Source organism: Passer montanus, unplaced genomic scaffold (genome assembly GCF_014805655.1).
Source record: "Passer montanus isolate IOZ18808 unplaced genomic scaffold, ASM1480565v1 scaffold39, whole genome shotgun sequence".
In the NCBI taxonomy this organism is placed as follows: Eukaryota; Metazoa; Chordata; class Aves; order Passeriformes; family Passeridae; genus Passer; species Passer montanus.
The window spans coordinates 5,935,502-5,953,955 of record NW_024368707.1 but is presented as its reverse complement, the minus strand read 5'-3'; the positions used below and the strand labels follow the sequence as shown (position 1 = coordinate 5,953,955).

Below are 18,454 nucleotides of genomic sequence, written 5' to 3'. Positions count from 1 at the left end.
ACGAACAAAATCAGAGCGGGATAATGAGAAGTAAAATAAACCTTAAAAACACCTTTCCCGTTCCGCCCACCCCGCCCCGCAGCGGCGCAGGGAGGGAGCGAATGGAGATTTCGGTCACGGCTCCTTCCCTGCTCCTCCAGCAGGTCCCTCCCACGGACTTGGCCAGCGTGAACCTTTACCGCGGGCAACGGAGCCGCTCCGACATGATCCGCTCTTCCACAGGGTGCACTCCTTCGGGAACAGCCTGCTCCAGCGTGAGGAGGATCACAAGTCCTACCAGGGAACCTGCTCCAGCGGGCTTCTCTTTCCAGGGGTCTGCAGATCCTGGTGGGAGGCTGCTCCAGCACAGGCTTCCCACGGTGTCAAAGCCTTCTTTCAGGCATCCACCTGTTCCAGCATGGGGCTCCTCCATGGGTTACAAGAGGATCTCTGCATCCCCATGGAGCTCCACGGGCTGCTTCACCATGGTTTTCACCATGACTGCAGGGGAATCTCAGCTCTGGTGCCTGGAGCACCTTCCCCCCTCCATCTCCACTGACTTTGGAGTCTGCAAAGTTGTTCCTCTCACATGTTCTCCCTCTGCTCTTCTCTGGCCGCAATTACACCTGCGCAATAACTTTTCCTTCCTTCCTAAATAGGTTAGCACAGAGGCATTGCCACCATTTCTCACGGGCTCTGCCTTGACCAGCAGTCTGTCCATCTGGGAGCCAGCTGGCAGTGGCTCTGCCAGACACAGGAGTTGTTTCTGGCAGCTGCTCACAGAAGTCACCTCTGTGGTCCCCACGCTACCAAAACCTGGTTGTGCACACCCAGTACAGCTCTGCGGGCTGGGAGTAAAGCGCTTGGGCTGTCAGACACTGGCTGTGTGACAGGAGGGTGGCCTCAGTCCCTCCGAGCCTTAGCCCGTAGCCACAGGACCTCAGGAAGCGCTGGAGACCTGGCAGGGATGGAGGGAGGCCTGACCTGGAGTTCTGGTGAAGGCTGGGAAGTAGCTGTGCGTTTGACATTGGTGTAAATGTCAAGCGTGCAGTGGGCTGTGAGATGTCCCTCCCCAAACCTGGGAGGAGTCAAATGTGAAGGTTCACAGGGATTTTTCTGACATTTATGCAGTACTAGAGAAGTGGGGCTGGTTTTTGCCCTTTTTTTATTTTGTGAAGGCTGAAGCTCCAGGAAGATTGAAGGATGTGCCTCATCCACTCACATGCCAAGTGCTAAACCTGAAACAGCCCACAAAAACATTATTTCCTCCTTCACAGAATGCACGCCAGAATTTTCCCTTTAGGGGCTAATTTTGTATTGTCCTCATTCGAGGCTAGGAAAAGAACGGGAAAAAAATCTTTTCCACCTCTGTCCCTGGAGATGGCTGCAGTCTGGAAACAGGTTATTCTGCTATTTCCTTCTCTCCTGAGACTCGCAGCTGGGAAGTCAGAGCTGTTCCAAGCCTCAGTGTGGAAAAGTGCCTTCCTTTTTTTTTCCTGTGCACGTGCCGTTGTTGGCTTCCACACAACAGATAAGCAACTCCATTGAAGGATCAGTCTGTGGAGGTGTTTGGATTTCTCCGCAGTAATTCAGGCAGTCCATGGAGTGAATTGTACCCATCTTGTACTGAAATGGGCAAATTCTTCCAAAACAATGCTTATTAGCTTGATCTAATGTCTTTTACTGGGGTACAAAGACAATTCCAGAAAGCAAGAGGAAGTCTTAATGGGCAACAAATGAAGGGGAGTTCTTTATCATTTAGCCACTCATTCCTAGCTGTATTTTTGTTTTTCAAACATGCTAAGAGGATATATTAAATGAAGCAGGGCTTACACAGAATGCCATGTTGGTTTTGCTTATATTTGCACCATCTGTACAGCTGGTTCATCGGAGCATGCGAGAAAACGTGTGTTTTAAATTAAAAACTACAGGATGGTCATATAGAGCTGATCGTGGCTGCAAAATGCCTTTCTTTAAAATTAAGATGCAAAGAGTCCTTTTCTTACAAGTACATGGTTAATTTTCACGCGGAAAGTACAGCTGAAGAGTGAAACACTCCTGCGTCAAGAACTTTTAAGATTTCAGCGGACCGGACCTCCTCTGACTCCTTTCCCGTGTGTTTTCTAGCAGCTTTAGCCACTCGGTGCGCCATCCCTTGCTTTCCTTCAGCTCGTCCCTCTGGGTTTTTAAGGAATACTGCCGACGCCGCTCCTCGCCCGGCGGTGGGCGGGCGGGGCTCGGCGCTGCTCCGGGCCGCCTCCCGCTCGCCGCTCTCTTTCCTGCTGCCGCCGCCAGGAAGTTGGAGACGGGGTAGCCACTCTCGGCGCTGGGTAGGGCTGGGGCGGCTTCCTCTGGACGTAGCGGACCCTGCCACGGGGATGTAGCGGCCCGCGGAGCCATGCGCGGCCCGGCGCTGCCCCGCACCTCGCTGCGGACGGTAAGTCACGGCGGGGGCTTGGCCGCTCCCGGCGGGACCCCGGCGACACCTCCGCTCCCGCGGGCCCGCAGAGCGGTGTCCGCCGTCGAGCTTTCGGGCCCGGGCTCTCTTCGAGCCTCCTGGCCGCCGGCGGGCTCCCCATCGCTGCCGCTCTGCGCACAGCCCGCTTTCTGCTCGCCCTCTCCGGGGCGCTGGGGCTCCCCTCTCGGTAGCCCCATGCCGGGGAGGGCAGCGGTGGGACGGGGCTCGGGGAGTCCGCGGGAGGGCGGGGCGGGCGGTCGTCGTCGCCGGGGAGGCTGGTGCCGGCGCCGGAGCGGCAGGAGCGGCGGTAGCGGGTCGGGCGGCCGAGCCGCGCCATCCGCCGGGCGCCCGCGGGGCAGCGGCACCGCCGTGCTCGCCGCCTCCCTCCCTCCGCTGCCCGCCCTCCGCCGGGCACCCAGCTCTCTGGCGCCGCTCCCGGGATTTGTCCCTGACTCAGGGAGAAGGCGTCTGGGCTTACAGGAACGGCGGTGGATTCCCTGAAGCCCGCGGCGCGGCCGTTAACGCCGGGCACGCCCACGCTGCAGGGGAATCGGAGCCGCCCGGCCGGGATCGGAGCCGCTCCGCTCCCTCCGCCGCTCTGCGGGCACCGGGGATGATGAGCCGCCCCCGCTTCGCTGTGCGGCCGGGCGCACACAAATGCCACTCTGCGGCCGCTTGAGCAAAGATTAGAGGGTTGTAGCTACGCCCCAAACCACGGGATTTGTATAAAATCAAGTTCAGCTCTGCCGGTAGATCTTCTTTAGTCTTCCCGGGTTTTGTAGCGCAGGACTTTTAAGCTGCCCCTTGTGATTTCGCAGGAGAAAAAGTTGTAAAAGATACCGGAGAGTTTTATGAGTAACCTGATTCCAGACGTGAACTGCTATCGAGTATCAGCACATGTGTGCTGAAGCTGGGACAGTGGAGTGGTGTCAGTCAGTATCACGACATGGCTATAAATTCTACCGTAGAGGTTACAAGGTCAAACTGTTTATCCCGAAATACCTGAGCATCCACTAATGCACACTTGCACTTGGCTGCACTGGATTTGTAATGTTGGGTTAGTTGTTAATTTGTGGTCAGAAAGTTGCAATGTGTGCAGTTACCTTCCAGGTGAGTTTGGATTTGGTCTTGGTTTCTTTTTACCACTTGAAAGGTTTGGAAACCCAGTACTAGACTTAAAGCTGGTAGTTGCAGGACAACACAACTAAAACTGAAGAGAAGGAATACCTTGACTCCAGCTGTGGATCACTTATCATCCTGGGACCTAAGTAGGACACATAAACTGTTGATTTATGGACAGATTTCAAAGCAGATAGTAAACCTGAAAAGTGTATTTATGGCTTAAGAACAGAGGTGCACACATTTTGGTATAAATCAGGTACCATATGTGACATTATTCATTCAGTTGGCAAAAAAGGAAAAACCTATTGGATTCCCCAAATTCATTATATTATCTTCAGTTAAATAAGGTACTGGAGGAAGTGTCCTTCAGTGGTATTTCTTTTTGAAGATGTTTTCCCCTTCTTATTTGCATGTAATTTCAAGTTGTCAATAGCATTCTACTCCCTACAGATAACATATATCTTTTCAATTAAATAATATTCTTATTTGTCCCCCGCCCAGAGTTACAGGTCTCACTCTCACTCGTTGCATGCCCATCCATCTGTCATTTAAATTGCATATAACCCTCATAGCCTTTCTTGGCCCCCCCCCCGATGCCTCCCTTCTGCTCTTCTGATTCTTGTGTATTTCCTGTGATTCTTCAAAATTTCCTGTAGCCTGTTTCCATGCATTCACTCTTTCTGCCTGTCCTTAAAGTAATTTTCAGGCGCTCTGTGTTTTCCCCATGCACTAACTTTTACAGTGGACAAAATGGCATCTGTCTGCACAGTCTCATTAAAATAAAAAAAAAATAGTATATATAATGGAAGTTTCATTTGTTAAAGAAAATTCTGTTTTATGAAGAAAAAAGACAAAATAGCCATAAGGGTACCCCTGACACTCATTTATTTTCAAAGTAAAGGGAGAAACTGCCATTTTGGAGTTAGAAGCTACATTATATAAAAATTGGAAACCAGGCCACCAAGTGCATTGTGAGAAAGAGCTGTTGGGCCACCAGCCTGTTTCCAGTAGTGACCAGTCACAGGTGTCTGCCAAGGGTTTTGGAGCAGGGCAAGTGTACAGCAATGAAAAATAAGAATACTTTCCTGGCTGCAATGGGACTGGGACTGTAGGAATTTCCAAGTTGAAATGGCATATTCATATTTTGCATTCCTGACTGGCTTTTTTTCCCCTTCTCCTATGGGTGTGGTGATCAGTTTTGGAACCAGGACAGGTTTCTGTCCAGCACTCTCTCATGGAGTCCCACACCTCAGCTACATGTTGGCTGTAAAAGTACTTCCCTGTGTTTGTTTTGCACCTTTCTGCTGCTTGTCTTATGTGATGCCTCTTAGTTCTTGTATTGGAGGAGACAGAGAACACGCATCCCACTTCATCTTCTCTTTGGCATTCATGGCTTTGAGCCTGCTACAGTATCCTTAGCACAGGCTTCTCTTTTATAGACTGGTATATTTTATCATTCCCTTTGTGGCAGTCTGTACCAATGATGGTCCTTTTTACTTTTCTTTGTATTATATTTGGGTTAATTTATATTCTTAAGATTGGGGACCAGAACTACAGTCAAGATGCAATCCTCTATATATTGTCATAACAACACTCTTGGTTTTACTCTCAAGTCCATTCCTAATAATTCATAGCATTTGATTGAATTTCTGATTGTTTTCTCCAATAAGATTAATTACTTATTCATCTAATTTTAACTTCTGTTTTCAGGACTAACTACTTCTAGCCAAATGAAATGTTTACATTAGGGTCTGTGCTAAGTACATTTACATGGCAATTTTTGTTCTCACAAGTAACCAGTACTGTCAGTCTGGATGCCTTTCCCTTTTCATTAAGTAATTAATTTTCTGCATTAGCAGTATTATTTGTGGTAAACCTAGTGTTGTCATTTTGCTCTTTCTTGCCCATTTTCTTTAGTCATCACAAAGAGGCTTTGTTTGTATTTGGGGCAGATGCCTTGTGTTCTCTTCCCTAATCCCTGGATAGCTGAGTGCTTCCTTTGCTAACACATATCCTTGTGTTATGCTCTTAGGAACCTGACAGTGGAAAGCACATCTCAAAGCAGTGTCACTACATTTTCCTATTAAACCAAACAGGAATATATCTGTTCCAGTGAGTAGACTCAGCATTTGACAATTACCTGAGTTAAAAATTCACCTAGTGAGTCGCTGACAAGGGGCATGAGCAGGTCCGTGGCACAGTGTGGGCAAGGCTGAGGGCTCATGCCCTGCTGAAAATCATTTCAGGATGGAAAAGTAAGGACCTCCCTGAGCCTTCCCATGGCTCCTGCTCCATCGGTGCTCTGATGAGAGGCTGTGCACAGCACAGTGGAACTCAGCCCTGAACACAGGCAGCCAAAATGCTGGGGTATCGAGGGTCAGTGAACGTGGCACTCTGACACAATGTCCATCAGTGTCCTCGGAGGGAAAGCTTCCAAAGACATTTTCTTATGGTTGTTATCACCTACTGACTTCTCCATTATTTCCTTAATCTTTACTGATATGAAAAAAAGCCTTCTAACTTTATATACTTTATGATATATTATGAAGTCCACAATCTTTATAGATAATCACAGTTTTTTTTCAGTTTTTAAGTTAAGATTTCTAAGGCCTTTCTTCATTGTATCAAAGCTATTACCAGTCTCCTGAATTTAGACAAGGCCTGAAATACAGCATTCTTTCATCTGATCTTCATAAAATGAGGATTATTTATCATAGTAGTTCTTGTAGCCTTCTTTTGTCCTTTCCAGATTTTAGTAAGCAATGACAAAAACTTCCTGTAAATGTTGTTTTAATGCACATTTCTCAATGTTTAAAGCAGAAGTTCTGGTTTCCCTTTCATCTTTGTGTAGCAAACTAAAACAAATTTGAACCTCAAAGAGCTTTTGGAAATGGCTGAACCAGACAAAGAACATAAGAGTAAATCCTGTACTCTGATTTCTTTGGTAGCTCATTAGTCTGAGCAAGATACTGGTTTTTGCCCAAGCCTCCAAGCTGACTAATTTTTTATGATTCATTAAAAAGTCTGACGTATGATTTATGCGTAGAATACTTGTACATGAGGCATGTGTCATGCTGGATTCTTAAGCCAAGGTAATTTGCTGTTGTGAAATATTTTGAGACACTCTAATGACTCATAATGCCTCTTATTTGCAGATAGTTGATAGTTAATTAGTTTAAAAATGGAACTTGCAAAATGGAAGCCTTTTTTGAGAGAAGTGGTTGATTAAGTTATTACAATGGAATCTTTGTGCAACTTGGTCCATGAGGATTAAGGATGATGAAATATATTTATATGAATGAAATATTGATTTCATTGATGATGATAAAGCTGAGACTAAAAGACGAAATTCATAATTACTTACAACACAATGCAGATAGTTATAACTACTAGTATGGTGTACTGTTTTCTCAAGAAATATTGAAGCAACAGTATTAAAGATAGCAAAATGACCTGTGTTCGTGCTGAGTGATTTGGTATTCCCAGCCTCCTGAGGTGATAATATGGGGCAGCTCTGACATGCTGCACTCCTTATGCAGTCCCTCTGTTTCAGCTACTGTGCTTTATGTCCCCTTGTCCTGAGAAAACTGCTCCCAAATGTCCCTTATTTCTACCCTCTCATCTGTTTTTCTGGCATCTTGCTCTGTTCCTCACTTTCATCTTTGCCCTTCCTTTCTTCCTTTGCGTCTGGTGGGATATCACCTCACTTGCAGTTCTCTGTGCATGGCATGGTGAGGCAAAAGCAGGAACAAGGGTGTAAATCATAGTGGTGGCAGTAATTCAAGAATATTTGAGTATGAAAATTGTGGAAAGGCTCCTAACTCCTGTCTCAGCTGTCAAAACATTGCATAGAAGAGCTTTGGGGTTGTGCTATGCCTTTTTTAATTGTAGGTGAAGTGCTGGGCAGTAAGTGCTGGCATGAGGCATGGGAATGAACTAGGGTTGCCTTATCTGTGAGGAGAATGTGCAGGGAACACAGCTGTCACCCAGAGGGCTGGAACGTTTTAAGGAAGCAGCATTCTGCCATATTTTGGTTATTCCTGTGGCAGTTTCAGAAGTAAACCCCAGAGTTTCTGCTGACTCTGTTTTCCCTGGGTAGTCCCTGAAATGACTGAGTAGGTGTGAATCAGTGGTGTGCATCACCTGTGGTTTGAGTTACCACTTGGCTTAGGTAATACACATTATCACTGTGAAGTTGTTTGGTGGGTACTGGTTTTTTATCTTGGCAAGTGGAGTGTATTGTACATCTAACAATGGATATTCAGCTTATTTCACTTGCAGGAGACCTCTAAACTTTGCCTTGGCAAACTCTTGTCAGTGACTTGAGGCTTCACTGCTTGGAGCTAAATCTGGCCGGTGACTGATCACCAGCAGTGTTTCTCAGGGCTCAATTCTAGGGCCAGTTCTGTTCAATGTATTTATTCTAGATAAACTGGAGCATTGAGCAATGAATATTGGAATGAAATTGAGCAAGCCCAAATGCTGGATCCTGAATATGGGGACAGAGTTACTTCTGGGCACAAGTACAAACTGTGACAGGAGTGTCTGGGGAGTGCCCTGCAGGGAGGGCCCTGGGGGTGCTGGGGGCAGCAGCAGCTCAGTGAGAGTCAGCAGGGTGTGCCCTGAGCCCAGAGGGCAGGAGCCGTGTCCTGGGAGCATCAAACACAGAGCACAGCCGGGCAGAGGGGGATCATCCCCAGTGCTCAGCGCTGGTGCGGCCTCACCTGGAGTGCTGGCTGCAGTTTGGAGCCTCACAATTTAAGGATTTGAAGGTCCTTGAATGTGTCCAGAGGAGGGGAACTGCAAAAGAATTTTTTAAAATCGGGCTCTCATCTCCATCAGACAGATTTGCTGGTACAAATCAACTGTGTTACATGGTAGCTTAAGCCAGGTGACTCAAAAGAGGGATCCCCAGCAAAGGAATTCCTGGGCAATATCACCCGTATGATCTAAACTCCCTATCCCTCAAGCAACAGTCTGGATCGAAAGCATTATTATAGGGGGTCTCCTCACTCTTCATTGGGTCACTTTCATTACCAAGTGGTTGCCGTGTGGTCACCTTCATATCCTCTTAGGGTGGTTTTGCTGAGGATTTTGATCAGTTCTGCAGTCCATGTTGTAATATGGTTGTTCCAGTTATATTCCAACTGAAACAGAACAGACTGTTCTAATTTCATGTGCTACCTGAATTTGATGAAGCTGTTCATTGGTATTAATCAGTGTATTACTGAATGGCTTGGGGACCTGCTTAAGATGGTGGTGTTTTGTTTTTTTTTTTTCCATCATGTGAATGATTTTGCTGGATGGCTGAATCATTGGGGTGTGAGTCACTCCTGGCCTGTGACTTTCTGTTCCTCAAATTGTGTTCCATAACATGTTAACCCTGCTTTGATGACACTTACAGACATGCTTTCACTTAATCTGAAAAATTAAAAATACTTCTGTTTTCTTTTGGCTTTGAAGGTATATCTGACCAATTTTCTCTATATTTTTGGCTTAATCTTTGATGCTTTTATCTTCTTTCTATTGCTGACTTGTGTGACTTACGAGGTGACTGTTTATATTCTTGTATCAGGGGATTAATCACTAGCTAGAGAATCAGTGTGTCAGACCATCTGTGTGAAGGATCTTCTATCCATTTTCCTGCAAGCAATAAATCTTGTAATGTCAGCTGCTGAAATGATTTTTAGTTCCGCTGAGGAGTTGTTGGAGTGCTTACAATTATTCTGTGGTCAACTAATGAAGTCTGAAATGCTATCTATTTAAATATGTGGTTCTCTTTTTTCCTGTTCACCATTTTAGCATCTGGTCTATTGAATATATCAGAGCTCTCTGAAAAACAATGTTTTGTTTTTGTCACAGTTGCAAACTCCATCCTTCTTGAGGTTTTAAGTTACTTTTAGGTATGTACCTTTCTCCCCCAAGGCTTTAATTCTGAAAGAGAAACAGGACAGTGTAGGACTGTCATTCTATGTATCTTTTGGTAAGCTTGCTACCACAAAATTTGTATCATGACTGTGGTTTACCCTTATTGGTTTACTTTGCTTTTGCTATAACTCTCTTAGCTGAAGCTGTACTTGTACTGCTGGGCATCTTCAAAAAAACACTTTCAAAAAAGCAATCTGGGAAAACACTGCAATTAGAGGGAAGGTAGTATAATAAAACTTTGTGTGAGATTATATTGGCAGGGTGGTGTTCATTTGCAAAAAAACTAGTTGATTTTCATCATTCACATGACCTGATGCATAGAGTTCATTGGTACATCTGTAACACACTCAGAGGCATTAACACATGGATGTCCAGATGGTGTGGCTAGGATCACTTGTGTGCAAAGAGGATGACGAGGGATGTAGGTTGTCAAGTCTTCATCATGCTGCTGGACTTCTTCATGGTACTATAAAGTAGTTTTTGGACAAATCTTTCATAGTGTTCAGGAGTCACTGGTTGGTATGGGATGGTTCTTTGCTGTAGAAACTTTCTGACTTCAGGTTTCATAAATCTTGGACCAAGTTTGGACCAGGTTTTGTTTTGTTGGGGTTTTTTTTTAACCTTTTTGTTGTTGTGTGTTTTTTCTTTATCTGAATGTTTGAAATGCATGCTTGAGGTCTGTTTTTCTATTGGACCAAGAAACAAAGGGGTTGTGTTTGTGATATGCTGCAAACTTGTTACCATCCTTCTGGTAGAGGATCTTTTGCTGATGAGTCATTTATGCTGTCCTCTTACCAGAGTGGAGGCCTTTTGGCCATTACACAAACAGTGTATTTCTCAATTTCAGTGCTGGGAATAGTGTCCTGAAAACAGTGTCCAGGGAACAGCATCCTTCATTATTGGTACAGCTGTGCTTTTAACCCTTGGTTCATGTACAAAGTCACTCTCTCTTACAGTCATGTGGCAGTCATGCCAGTCCTAATATTTCTGTTAAGACTGGCATGACAACAGTAACTTTCAAATGGAAAAACAGAAATAAAATATTAACAGATTTTGAAAAAGAAGAAACTGCTCATTTTTGTGTCAAACTGTATGGGCTGATTGTTAACAGCTGCAGTTTAAGAGGAAGAATGTACATTTGACATGGGGATAAATCGAAAACCTTAACTTTCCCATGCTTCTAGGTCTGGCTTGCTCAGGAGGCATTTTGGAAGATTTCCTGTACTTAGTAGGCAGTGAGATCCTCTTGCCATCTTACTCCAAACTTCCCATCTTGTGTATTTATTCAGTGGAACTGCAAGTACTAGATGCATTTTTCTCTGTGGAACTGTTTCTACATGGGCAGCTTTACTTCCTTCCTTAATAAAAACATTTCTTTGCTCTTGTGTAACTTTTATGCAAGCTGCAGCATTTTCAAGGCATTCCATGTATAAAATGCACATAATGAAAAATATTTGTTTTATAAACAACCAGTTTGCCATAGAGGCCATTGAACGGTATATTAATATCATAGATGGCAGGCATTGATTAGTTGGGGTTTATTTTTGTAGATCATCTCCCCACACACATATTTGCCAGTGGAGGGTCCCATTACCAGAATTAGCCAAGTAAATTGAACTATGAGTTCAATGACATTATTTAATTCTAAGTGCTGAAGTCAGAGGTGTAGTCTGCAGGAGTGTATAATGGTTTCTCACCTTGTTTCTCTCCTCTCCCTCCCTCCCTCCCTCTGTATTTACAGGTTGTTCTAATATTTGTCTGTGTGTTGACAAAGGAATCTGTAGAAATTACTCCAGTGCCATATAGAGTGCAAGTCCGTCGGGTAACTTTGGATGGAAAAAACCCCTCTAACCCTTTGAGGAGAGAAAAGAAACAGATGCACTGTCAACTGGGACAATACCTACACCCCAGAAAGACCCACTGCTGCATGAGGTGTCATGCAGGTACGCAAAATAAATACAGTAGTAATGACTTTCACCTGGGAGGCATTTTCCAGTCCTGCACTCTCAAACTGTCTCTTTCCTACAGCTAATCAGCTCTCCCTTTGCTTGGTACTTATCCCTACCTAGATAAATTCTTATTCCTTTTCTCCTCTTATGGGCTGTCAGTGTCATTCACACTGGTGAGAAGAAACATACCTGGTCCTTATGGCATCAGTTCCAGGGTTTCTTTGAGGAACCAGTGACTACTGTCCACCCTAAGACAATACATTTGCCATCCTGTCAGAGCTCTCTTAAGTGATTTTCTTGCAGGTACCTACAAGGCAAAAGATTGTGATGGGCCTGACCAGGCAACTGTCTGTCTTCCATGTGCCAATGGCACATTCACAGCTGTTGACAACACCATGTCTAAATGCTTCCAGTGCAAACGCTGCCGTGCAGGTGAGTCACTGTCAGACCTGCAGGATCTGAGGAAAATCTGGAGGGGATGGCAAGTTGAACGAGGGAGCTTGGGTGAGTCACTGTCAGACCTGCAGGATCTGAGGAAAATGGGAGTGGATGAGGGCTGGAGGGAATGGCAAGTTGAACGAGGGAGCTTAGAAAAGTAAGCAGTTGAATGGGTAAGGCAGTGTATGGGGATGGATTTGAGACAGCAAGAATAAGGGTTACCAAATTGGAACAGTCTGAGATACAGTTTGCAGGCCTTTCTGGCCTTTTTCTGTGAAAATTAGGGGATGACAATGCCTATGATCATAACAGTGCTCTCAGTTGAAAGTGAAGGAAGAGGTTGGAATAATTTCTCCTTTCTTTCCTCAGCACTCCAGCAGATAGTAGAGACCCCCTGCACCCCAAAGCAAGATACTGTGTGTGGCTGTCATAAGAATCAGTATCAGATTGATTCTGAATCTGAATACTTCCAGTGTAGGAACTGCAGCTCGTGTGCTGATGGGATTATTGCCAGCTGTGAGTATGGCATGGATATGGCTCCAGTGCAGATGTACTGACTTTCTGATCTGCTGCAATGCCTTGCACTAAAAGGATGGTAGTTTTGGAACAACTCTGGGGTTTGTCTGCCCTCTTTCCCCAGAAAGACTGCTATTTTTGCCTGCTCTGGCATGAATCCATTTCCTATCATAGCTGCTTTCTTTTGTCCTTGAACAGTTTCTTGGTTTTGGCTGTTGTGGAGCTACTTTCTACTTAATTTTGGTGCCTCTGCCTTGCCTGTCCTGAAGCAAGGTTTTTATGTTCTAGAGCAGGTTTCCCCTTGCCTTCCTTGTTTGTCCTTCTGATGCTCACTGCATTTCTCCTACCAGCTGCTGGAAGCACTTTGAGTACGATGGATGAAAATACCTCTGGCCCCTGTGCTCAGCTGAACTGCTTATCAGTCAATTGCTGAGCAACCACAGTGTTCTGTGCAGTGTTCTAAAGTAAAGAACTGCTAGTAATGCTGAACTACAGCCATTGGCATTGGGCATTACCTTGGGATGATGCCCAAGGTGTCTGGGAAAAGTACTCGTGTTAGCTGTTCCAAGGTGCCTCATCTCCAGTCAGGAATCAGAGATCTTCAACAAACACTATACACTCTTTCCATGTCCCTTAAATGTCTTCTTTTGATGTGAGGACTGAGAAAGCATGAGTCAGTATTGGATGCAACACAAACTGACTTTATTTCCTTGAGCAGCTCTTTTTGAAGGTTGCACAGGCAGATCTGACTGTGCGGCCGAATAAGACATCACACATCCGTGCCCATTCACACCCCGACTGGTCTTCCAGATCTGCACTTTCACAAGTTCCTCAGTGGCTGTCTTCCAGCCAAGGACACACACTCCCCTCTCAACTTTTTATTCAGCTGGTCATGATCTGTACCAAAGATACAATTATAATTAATTTAGTCATTGTTCTTTAATTATCCAGCAGGCCCATGCTTCCAGTCCAGCTGCTCCCACATCCTACCTTGCCTTAAAGCTATCCTCTGTTCCTTGCAAACTATGCTACTCCTGATCCCTTTCTCATCTCTTACCTTGCCCAGAGTGAGTTTATCTGGTGAATTTGTTCTCTCTAGTGCTCAATCATCTTGTCACAGTTTCCACACTTAAGCATCTCTTCAAGGGTCATGATTTCACACTGTCCTTGAGCAGCTTCCTTCCCTCTTGGCTGATGTAGAACTGTTTTATTCCCCTCCCTCACTCACCACAGAATGCATGCTCCTTGTTCTAGTAGATTTTCTCCTCCTCTCATGAAATTTGATGTCCTTCCATCACTGTTCTTGCCTGCTTCTCTCCACACCTGTTTTACTCAGGCTCCCTCCTGTGACTTGCTTAGAAGTGATAGTTATTTCATTTCTTACCCCTTTCACTCACGACATCAGAAGAGTGCTTATGTGTCCCATGACTTCAAGTGATTTCTCCCTGCCCTGACCTGACTTCCTCACCAGTCCCAGCTGCTCAGGGACAACTTCTCCCTCATCTTGGCCTGACTTATGTGGTTTCCCCTTCCTGTCATGCTTGAACTTGGGTGACTTTTACTGCTTTTTGCGTATTACACTAATTCTAGCTGCTCTGTAATTATAGTCCCTTTCCAAGCCTCTACAGAGGTGCCCACCTTCACGACAGTGGCACTCTTACTTCTATTACTTTTATCATCCCCCAACTCTGTTTTTATATGTAGATTAAATCCTTTATCTCTTCTTCAGTAGCAGTTTTCCAGGCATAAAAAAGGATAATCTCTCATCCATCTTGGAGTGGATTTTTTTTCTCTTGTTTCTTCTTTGTCCAGATTATGGCAACAGTTTCTGGGGTTTTTTTTCCTTCTACAGGTTCAAAGAACAGAGATGCCATTTGCAGATGTAAACCTGAATTCTTCCTGTCACGTAGTAATATTTGCAAGCCTTGCAACAGGTGAGCTTTTTTACTCTGTGTGCCCCACCGCTGAGTAGGAGAGACAGCAGGAGCTCCACAGAGGGAGGAAATTCTTCTCATGACTCCTTCTATCTGCGCATAACTTTACAATTGTCTAATTGCCTTTCTGGGACAAATAGGTCTTCACCTGCAGTCTCCTCCATGTAGGCATCAGCCCACTAAGAGCCCAAAGTCACTAGTCACAGTGCATTGCTCTGCTTTGCAGGCTCATCTTGACTTGTCTGTTAATTAGGGTGGTTGGAAATGGCTAGAGTTTCATTGCACGTGTGCTCACCTCTCTGATTCACCCTTTCAGCTGCACTGGAGAAGACTGCTTGCGGTGTCCTAGCCCAGTCGCTACCTCACCGACTTCATCTGGGCTGAGTGAGTGCTCAGGGGACTGAAGGGCAGTGGAATCTTTTCCTTGTGGGGTGTTGTTCTCTTAATGCCTTTTGTAAAGGGTTATATTTTCCACTTTGTCAAACCATTATCCTTTTTCTCCCTACCATTTGCAAATCTCCACTTGCTGTTCTTCCTCTAGCACTTACCTCCTCTTTTCTTAGTCACTTATGCATTTGCTCTCTTCCTTTTGTCCAGATGGAAACCTTGTACTTGGCACCCTTGTTGCAATATTTGGAGTTATCTTCGTCCTCTGTGTTGCATGTAAAGTAGGGAAGCTGGTCCAGAAATATAAGACAGTGTCTGTCTACTCCTGTGGTGAGTACAGCAGCACGTGCAGTGATATTGACTGGGACAGACAGTGATTTCTGTGTGGTTTTGTGTGTGCACATGTGTGAGGGAAAAAGTGGGATCCCCTTACTCTGCTGTGCTGCAAGGCCAGAGTCGCACAAGGGCTAAATAGCCAAGGCTCTTGTTGCAGTTCTGCATCCAGGCCCGTAGCTGTGACTGGATGTGCACGTGACCTTATTTCTGGGATGTGTATTTTGCTATAAAACATTTTTGAGTGCAGAATTGTGAGTAGCTGCTTTCCTGTTTTCTCTGGGATGAGAGGAAGTGAAAATAATTTCTGCTTTCTTTTTTTTCTTTCTTTCTTTGAAGTTTCTTTGCCACAGACAGCCAAGGAGCCGGTAACACAGGTGAGCAAGATGATGGGTATAAGAGCTTACCTTCTACTTTCAAATATGTTAGCTTGGGATCTGGAGTAATATTTTTCCCCATGGGCTGTTTTTAGGCCTTGTATTTTCAAGTGAGCTGAGTAATAGGGCTGTCTAACTCAGAAGTCTTTTCCTGTAGAGGGTGGAGCCAATAATGCTTTACTTCCCCTCTTCTAGAGGATGCTTTTCAAACTCCTGGCGCTTTTTTTTTTCCCTGGATGCATTTTGTTCAGATAGTTCATCCTTGATCCCCTTTTCTCTCTGTGTACCCAAAGCTTGGAGGATTTAATTAATTTTACTCCACTTCAGATCTTGACTCCACAAGCCTCTCAGTGCTGCTTCACAGTATTCTCTCAGGTCCAAGGTATCTCTGTGAATAAGAGGGCCCAGACAGCAGCTGAGGTGGGGATTCCACAGCCTTACAGAGGAGGCTGATGGGAAAGCTGGCATGTGGAGCTTCTAGAATGGTGGTGATTTTGGGTACCAGACTTACTTGGTTTTGTAAAGAAATACTTTTTCCTTGTTTTATCGTGCCAAAAGAAAGTTAAACTCTTTGGGTTCTGTTGGAAAGAAATGTTTGGTGTCCTCTGCTGAAACAAGTAATGTAGGAAGGAATAAAATCTCAACACCCACTCCCCATCTATCTTGGATAAATTTTAGCATATAAAGCTAGTGGTTACTTGCAGGAGACAGGTGTATTGTGCTGCTGTGGGTAATTCTATGTAATGTGTCTTTCAGGCTGAGGAAAAAATAAATGAAATTTCCAGCCTTCGTCCTGAGTCCCAGAAGGAAACAGAATTGCCAGTAAAGGCAACCCTATCACCTGCACCTCTGCCACAGAGTTCACATGAGTTACCAGACTGCATCAGACCTGCCAGGAAGACACAGCTTCCAGACAGTAAGTGAAACTCCTCCATCCTTCTCTCCTTCCCCAGAAGGATGTATGTGACCTGGATGTGTACCCATGCACGCACAGCACAGTAGAAATGCAGAAGCATGCCCAGAGCCTGCAAGTCTGTATATGCTAAGTATTTGTGTAAGGCCTTTCTGTTGTCCCTTTTCCCTACCAGCAAAATGGATTGTCATATGTATTGACATGCTGTCAGTCTTAATGTCTCTGGGGTGACCCAGAATAATTTCAATAATTCATTCTTTTTCAAGAATGTATGGCAGCAAGGCCCTAAGCAAATGTGCTTGACTCTGCTCATAGCCTTATACAAGAGCATATGGAAACATTCCCATTACATTTTGAGGGACAAGAGCAAGTCTGGAGTCTGTGTGATTACTCTGGAGAACTGGAGAAAACTTGAACAAGAGGGGACAATGCAAGATACCAGGGCAACCTCCAGCCCTGGATTATTCACATCCTCCTTGAGGTCGAAGAATCTTACGTCTCAGGGTTTTCCCTCTGTGTTCACAGCCCCTGCTATCCTGTACACCGTGGTGGATCACGTGCCGCCGTCGCGGTGGAAGGAGTTTGTGCGGCGCCTGGGCCTGAGTGACTACGACCTGGAGCGGATCGAGCTGGAGCACCGGCGCCTGCGAGACGCCCAGTACGAAATGCTCCGGCTGTGGACACTGCAGATGGGCCGTGCTGCCACTGTGGAGCACATCAGTTGTGTTCTCAACCAGATGGAGCTCAGTGGCTGCAGTGACGCCATTCAAGAAGCTTTGCTAAACCAGAACTCTCCTCAGCCCTGCAGCCTCCACAACCACCTTTAATCTATTTCTGCTTTAGCTGCCTTTGACTGTTAAGAGGGGATCATAGCTCTCTTTCTTTCCTCATATCTCCCCATCTTTGTGAAACCCGTCAGCTGATTTTGTTGGAGACAGCAGCAGGTTATGCTGGAGGAAGGCTGAGGTTTGCTTCTTAACCACCACGTAGTTCAACCTTTAAGCCACAGTAGACCTCTGCAACACCTCCTCTCCCAAGGAGGGGAAGCACCTCATAAAGGAAGTGGTGTGTGAACTCGGACCAAGATGCAAATAGGAGCTCTGAGTGACTTGATCATAGATCAGCTTCTATGGACAAGTTGTTGCTGAAACAGGTACTCCACACATCGTGTGGTGGGTAAACTTGTAGGGTGCTTTAGTTAAGCTGACTGTTCAGATGTTAAAGTACTCACTCACTTCTTGCAGATCTATTTTTCTGCGAGATCACCCAGTTGAAGTGGCTCATATTGCAGCCTTTCGATTGCTAAATCTGACTCAGAGGAAGTGGTGGGAGGATGTGCCTATTTCTGGGAGCAGGAGAGGATTGCCCCCTCTCGGTAGCAACTAGTAGGTATCATGTAGCAGAAGACTCGTGGAGATTCAGAACTGGTTCTCTCTCTGCGAGGAACGGGAGGACATTATCCTTTCCACACCACGTCCCTCAGGTTCCAGAGGAGTAAGAATTCCAAGCCAGTGAGTCAGATGAGAGGGTTGGTGCTTTTTTCCTCAAGTTTTTTTTTTTTTCCTGTATCTAGAAATCATGTAAATTAGCATTAACAAAACACCTGCCTGTGTGTCTGTCCAAGTGCAGGGTGGCAAGGAGTGTGTGCATCTGCCTGGGGGAGGTGGTACCTATGCATGAGCACAGGCAGCACGAGCACCTCTGCAAATCTGTGCTGGCACACAGGCTGGTAGGCTTGTGTCTACCTGCTTATCTACATATGGATGATTCCATGAATCTAACTGCAAATGGGACTGTGTACGTGTCTGTATAGATATTTTAGCAACTGTTGAATAACTGCACACTACTTCCCGGACTGTGTTCTGTGATTGCTGCTTGGCTATGGGAGCCCTTCAGTACCATCTCCAGGCTCTCCCCATCACTTTCTCACCAGAATTACCCTGGGAGAACCAGATGTAGAAAAATGCAACTAGCCTGCACCAGGTGCAGGTTGTCCACATGTTTGTAACATGTGTTATTTCAGTCTCTAATCCCTTGATCGGAGACAAACTTTCTATTGTAAATGCACTAAATGTTCTGAAATAAAGTGAATATTTTTACCTCTGTTTTGGTTTTGCTCA

General features: G+C 45.4%; 2 protein-coding genes across 2 annotated transcripts in view; one reads left to right on the top strand and one right to left on the bottom strand.

The window, feature by feature from the left end:
* CTC1 (CST telomere replication complex component 1) overlaps positions 1-2,379 on the bottom strand; it is an 18,096-nt gene extending 15,717 nt beyond the window's left edge. Inside the window, exons 1-3 of the mRNA XM_039717743.1 lie at positions 2,075-2,379; positions 964-1,057; positions 180-356 (exon numbers count right to left, since the gene is read on the bottom strand). Of these exons, the coding sequence (XP_039573677.1) occupies positions 180-356; positions 964-1,057; positions 2,075-2,379 (576 nt within the window). The remainder of the gene's footprint in view (positions 1-179; positions 357-963; positions 1,058-2,074) is intronic.
* On the top strand, positions 326-18,454 carry TNFRSF1A (TNF receptor superfamily member 1A). Its single transcript, XM_039717789.1, has 10 exons — positions 326-2,416; positions 11,229-11,430; positions 11,740-11,868; positions 12,244-12,390; positions 14,243-14,324; positions 14,641-14,708; positions 14,922-15,041; positions 15,384-15,421; positions 16,178-16,337; positions 16,860-18,454. The coding sequence occupies exons 1-10, from the start codon at positions 2,378-2,380 to the stop codon at positions 17,159-17,161; spliced, it is 1,287 nt and encodes a 428-aa protein (XP_039573723.1). The 5' UTR covers positions 326-2,377; the 3' UTR covers positions 17,162-18,454.

Excerpts from the sequence above, each read along its gene's own strand:
- TNFRSF1A (XM_039717789.1), top strand. The coding sequence starts at position 2,378 with ATGCGCGGCCCGGCGCTGCCCCGCACCTCGCTGCGGACG. Across the intron at positions 11,869-12,243 it reads GTGCAAACGCTGCCGTGCAG|CACTCCAGCAGATAGTAGAG; the intron begins GTGAGTCACTGT and ends TTCTTTCCTCAG. Across the intron at positions 14,709-14,921 it reads ACCGACTTCATCTGGGCTGA|ATGGAAACCTTGTACTTGGC; the intron begins GTGAGTGCTCAG and ends CCTTTTGTCCAG.